The sequence below is a fragment of the Paramormyrops kingsleyae genome, chromosome 9 (genome assembly GCF_048594095.1).
Source record: "Paramormyrops kingsleyae isolate MSU_618 chromosome 9, PKINGS_0.4, whole genome shotgun sequence".
Lineage (NCBI taxonomy): Eukaryota > Metazoa > Chordata > Actinopteri > Osteoglossiformes > Mormyridae > Paramormyrops > Paramormyrops kingsleyae.
Window position 1 is genome coordinate 12850563 of NC_132805.1, and position 5708 is coordinate 12856270.

The 5708-nt window shown below is 39.8% G+C and overlaps 1 protein-coding gene across 1 annotated transcript; it reads left to right on the forward strand.

Moving 5' to 3' along the window:
• The first annotated feature begins 1866 nt into the window (after positions 1-1866).
• Positions 1867-4117, forward strand: LOC111841701 (nuclear receptor subfamily 0 group B member 2). Its single transcript, XM_023807652.2, has 2 exons — positions 1867-2505; positions 3164-4117. Exons 1-2 carry the CDS (start codon positions 1959-1961, stop codon positions 3403-3405), a joined length of 789 nt encoding a protein of 262 aa, XP_023663420.1. The 5' UTR covers positions 1867-1958; the 3' UTR covers positions 3406-4117.
• The last annotated feature ends 1591 nt before the right edge of the window (positions 4118-5708 follow it).

The window sequence follows — 5708 nt, forward strand, 5'->3', positions numbered from 1 at the left end:
AATAAAAGATACATATTTAAAAAGAAACTTTAGTTTGTGTGAAGTGGCTCAAGGTCAAATGATAAACAGTTCCATGTAGTCAATGGGGAGTCATGTTGACTCAATCACTTTGGGTACCTTGAAGACAGAATAGCTTGAATTTGTGGTCAAGCCTAAAGTTTTAAAACAGATTTTAATTCTGTCTTGATCTCTGAATGCACAATCCGTAATTTATCATAGTAATATACAACTAAATTACAAAAAAATGTTCAGCTCATATAAGCCTGCTGTAGGTCAGAGGTCATAATAGCAACACTTCGTATATTATTTTACTTGTTTATTCCAGCTGAGCTTGTAATCAGTTACTTTTGATTAAGCTGGTGAGTAAATACATTAGAAATGTGCATCATGTTAAACTAGTCTGGGTTAACTTACAACATGTTGTGGTTTTGTAGAATTGTGGTTGTCAGCCCTCGACTAGCTTATTTCTGTGATGAACGACAGTCCATCCATCATTTGGTTTCATTTTGATAGAGTTTTCACATTCTACTCTGTTTCCACTATTAATACGTCCAGCAGAAATCTTAAGATGAATGAAAAGTAAAAATGCCCCGAATGGTCCAGTATCAATAAGTCATAAAAATACAGGCAATTATATTGTATAAAGATCTCATCAGTCACACTGGCTGTGTGCCATGGTTGAAAAACAGGACATGAAGTTTGTGCCTCTGGAGGAGACTGGCAGTATCTCTTTACTTCAGTGAAGTTCTTGGCTTCTGAAACAGCTTAAAAATAGACATAGAAATAAAGTCGCTAAGGGTCCTTCTGGCATTCGTTTGTTGTAGTTATGTAACCAAACTGCTGGCCTACAAACAATTTATGATAATATTTTAGGAAAAACACACAGGTGCTCAGCTTTTCTTATTCAGGTGACGCATTGTTCTTATGCATTGGAATGTTTTCAATTTCTTGCCGCATCCGCGTCAGGTTTATTTAAGGTTCCTTGTAATTCAGGTAGAATAAAGTGAAAGCATTCATCTCCTTCTTCATAAACACTGCCCACAGAAAGCAGGCGTGGCCATCAATAGCCTCCTGGGTTGCACCTCAAACCTGACAAGTGCAGCTCTGAATAAACCTCTCATTCAGGATGTTCTGTTTTGCTGTTCTGAAAATCTATCTTTTGTTCCTAAACATTGCTTGACAGACATCTTCAAATTCCCCAGTTCAAGTGTGTGTATAAGTTGGACTAACTTTCTCTATGATACTATTCAGAAAAATAGGAATTGAAGCAGTTACCGGCATCAGTTAAAAGTTACAAATATACTGACCAGGTAAACCTCTGCAAATCTTCATCTATAATTCTGTTTACTGCAGCATAATTTTACTGAGAACTTAAATGGAATTTTTTATACCACTTAAGCTAGCTGATAGAAAAAGTAAGAGTCATATGAGTGAAAAGGACTCGTATCCAAAATAAAAACTTGGCCATCCATATATCTGAAGGCTCACTCTATAGTCACTTCAGACATTGCCTGTTTACTTTGGCCAGCTTCCAATTTATTGTGAGCTGGCAGTAATTAGGGCTATATACTGCCTGCCTGATTACCTGCACAGTCCTTGGTAGCTTGGTACAGGTGGCGTTAATGACAGAGATAAACCGGGTGAATGTAATTTACCCAGAAAACCCCCCACCGCCGCCGCCTTTCCCTCCGGCAACCCGTTACTTCTGAGAGTCCCATTGAGAAAACCTTATCTCCTCAAGTGGACCAGCCTAGTCAAGCAATCCAGGGCCGAGTTGTTTTTCAGCGAGGGAATGATGTTTAGCAATGCAGGTCAAGGCTGACTCAGCGTTGCCTCTATAAATAGACCAGTGTTAGCCAAGGCATTACCAACAGTAGAATCTGGCGTCTACCCGAGCTCCGGCCAGGAGAGTCAAAACACAGCTAAAACTGGACTGAATCGTAATATATCTTTACGAGATGAATAGTGGGGACCACTGTTCCATTGAAAAGGTCAGGCAGCCAAATGCCATTCTCTTCAATATCCTCAGCCGTCAAAATACCAATCGCTCAATGAGCCGTAACAGCTTGAACTACGGTTGGGCAGCACACGGCTGTCACTGTGAGCCGCAGCGGACGGTGTGCCTGGAAAGTCCCGCAGAGACCTGTCAGCTGGCTTCGGGCGTGCTGGTCAAGACCATTCACTTCATGAAGAGCCTGCCCTCCTTCCAGCAGCTCCCAGCCAAGGACCAGCTGTCGCTCCTCAAAGGCTGCTGGGTTCCGCTTTTCGTCCTGGGCCTGGCGCAGGAAGGGGTGAACTTCGAGGTCACTGACACGCCGGCTGTCAGCATGCTGAAGCGCATCCTGCTGAATGGCCAGCGGCCGCGTGGCCCCGCGGACGTGGAGAGGGCGCAGCCCACCATGGCGGGGGTTCACAAACTGAAGATGTGCCTCAACAAGTTCTGGAGCCTCGATCTCAGCCCCAAGGAGTACGCATATCTCAAAGGCACCATGCTGTTTAACCCAGGTAAGAAGACTTCATTGTGTAATCCTTCTGATTTAGTGCCTTCATTTTTCAGATACTTTGAATATTGCATATTTGTTTTATAACTTCAAACTTGCTGTTTATTTTCATTTTATTAAAAGTTAATATGCTCATTTTCATATGCTCAAGTTTATGTAAGACTATAGTCTAGGACGCTGTGTGAATGTGACATCATACAATTGCAGATGGACCTTATGTGTTTAATATCGAAACTCAAAAATTATGCTCAGCTGCTGCTAATAGTAAAACTATGGGGAAGGGTTGTGTAGCAATATTTAAGCCCTGTGTTCTCACTTCTGGCAGCAAATTTCAAGGACAGTCCCTTAGTAACAGCTAACAGGGTGCACAAAGGGTCCTCTGTTAGCAGAAGCTGAGCTAAATCACTAGCGAAAGGCTGGTTTTTCATTTCAAAGCTCATGGCAGTTAACATGCCTTATATGTTAAAACTGGATATTGTGCATAATAGAAAAAAATGAGCCTTCAAAGGCAAGTTTTATGTAGCACCACAAGGAAAGAGACTGTAATTAGCTTAAATTTCCTTTGGAGTTTCCCACAATTCCTCAAGTGATTCTGCTAAAAATCATGAAATATACTGATGAGTATACCATATGTGATTTTTTTTCCTTTTTGTTGTGTCTAGACGTTCCAGAGCTAAAGGCTGCGGCTTTCATCGAGAGCCTGCAGAATGAAGCTCAGCGAGCTTTGAGGGAAGTGCTGTTACCCCTACACCCGGGGGATCGCGGCCGATTCGCCCGCGTCCTTCTCACAGCCTCTGCCCTCAAGACCATAACGGCAGACCTGCTTACAGAGCTCTTCTTCCGGCCTGTCATAGGCCAGACAGACCTTCTGGACCTGCTAACTGACATGCTCTTTACTCGTTAGACAGAGCATTTCCTTTACTCTGTACTTGCTAGAGCATTGGCAGAGCATTTCCTTTACTCTTTACTCGGTAGAGCTTTTGCAGAGCATTTCCTTTACTCTTTATTCGCTAAAGCATTGGCAGAGCATTACCTAGGCTGGTAGCTGAAGCCACCTGACCAAGCAATGAGAGGGGATGTTGGTGACCTGGGGATGGGTAATTAATTCTTCCCAACTGAATAGGAGTTTGTTGACTTAGGTTTAACAAGGAAGTACATTTCCGAACTGCAGTGTTTCTGATATAACATTCAACACTAGTCCTACTGGTAAAAGGCATACAGCACAGTACTACAGCACAGTAGAGGACTTGTCATGTAATTATTGTTTACATCCATTACAGAAAGGGTAGGTTTGCATAAGTCGAATTGTCTTGATATCGCTCACAAAGTATGCTGCCCTTCTTTGCTATCTTTAGCAGCACTGGGTCTTTCAAAACTTATATTGCATTTAAGCTAGAGTGCTAGACGACCTTGGGCTAATTTGAGAGCAAAGCAGGTTTATTTTGTCTCGGTACCGGACAGAGGCAGATCTTAATCTGAATTGAATTAGCCAAACCATGTATGTATATCTGTATAGCAATCTGGATTACATTGTAAATACAATATAGAATTCTATTTTTTAAGCAAAGTTTATATATGTTTATATTTTAAATAAATTATATTTTTTGTAAACCTTTTATTGCATTGTATGTCTCTTTTTCACAATATTTGAAAATACATTTCATATTTTGTTATATACAAATGGTCATTTATGCAGCATATAGGATATTAGTATAAATCAGGCATTACATCCTTCACCAGAGAATAGATCTTTTATTTTTTTGCAGTTATGTTAGTAAACTTTACTTCGACATGGCTGTTTTTTTTAGCAATTATACCATGAAGAAATAAACTATTTATTCAGTTACTGTTGCCACTAAATATTGCAACCAGCTTTCTGTGTATGGGGGTAATTTCAGGAAGAAATACGGCACCAGTGCAGAGGATTACTGCAATAGGGTTACATTTCCAAGATCTTTCACGTAACTGCAGGAAATTGTTATTCTTGCATGTTAATTTCATGATTTGCTAAAATGCATATTTTTATTTTGGAATTCTGAAATACGTAACTATCTCTAAATATAGTCCATTTTAAGTTTTATAACTCAATTTATAATATTAAGTTCATTATTATTATCTTAATTATTATATGAAATTACCGAAGATTCATGTGGCCATACCCCAACATATATTAAATATTTCAGCTCACGTTTCAGTGCTACAGGCAGAAAGATCCTATTCTGCAAAGGAAAGAGAGCAAAGGTGAAGAAGAAAGCATATCTATTAATGAAGGTAAGAGAGTTACCTGGGTGTCATTGACCCTCCTCCATTACTGCTGTGATAAACAGGGATTTCCGTAATCAGTCACTGAGGCCGGCCTGCTATGCCAGGGACCGGCTGTAGGTCACGGTCGCCGCTTACTCCTAGGGGGCAGGCCGGATTAAGATCTCCACAGGCCCCCAGACATCAGTACAATAAGTCCCTCCCCACCCCATTATCCCATCTGAGACGGCCCTGCTGATAGATGCAGACACACACATGCTATGGCTGAGGGATACCGCCAAGTATTTAATCGAAATTTTTTTCACATCAGTTGACATCGATAATTATGACAATATAATTTAGATTATTATTTCTGTACTGCAATGGTTCATTTTTACTTAAAAATTCCATAGGTTTATTCTTAGGTTCAGAACATGTAAAAAGATGACAAGCTGAATGGACTGCAAACTAAAATCTAATTTTGTTAAATAAATCATAATAAAATATTGTTTTTGTCATACGGTTTTTTTTCTCTGGTATTTCTTTGGATCGAAAGAGAGGACCCTGGTTTCTATGGCTGTAAGTGCTTGCATTTTGTATGTTCTACTGGAGGGCAAATATTAAAATAAGTTTGTAAGCCTTTAAAATAAGTTTGTAGAAGAGATGGAACAGTGCCTAGTATAACATTTGTTCGTAATAAAACAATTACAATCTGCCAATACCAATACCAATCTGATATTTTTTTTATACTACTGAGCATTAAATGAGCTATTTGTATCAATACATTTCAGCTAACATAGCAAACTATCTGCATTTAGTGTTGTGGCGGCATTAAGTATGCAAAGAACAGGAAAACATAATGGGCACGCTGGCCAAACTAAAGCTATATACCACTTTTTATTCAGTTACAACCTTCAGGAAAAGGAACAGAAGTATTTCTTAAAGTGCACATTGTGCAATCTGTTG

What these genes read in the sequence shown, in the direction of transcription:
- LOC111841701 (XM_023807652.2), top strand. Translation starts at nt 1,959, where the DNA reads ATGAATAGTGGGGACCACTGTTCCATTGAAAAGGTCAGGCAGCCAAAT. An exon ending in CACCATGCTGTTTAACCCAG is followed by an intron (nt 2,506 to 3,163) that starts GTAAGAAGACTT and finishes TGTTGTGTCTAG; the next exon opens with ACGTTCCAGAGCTAAAGGCT.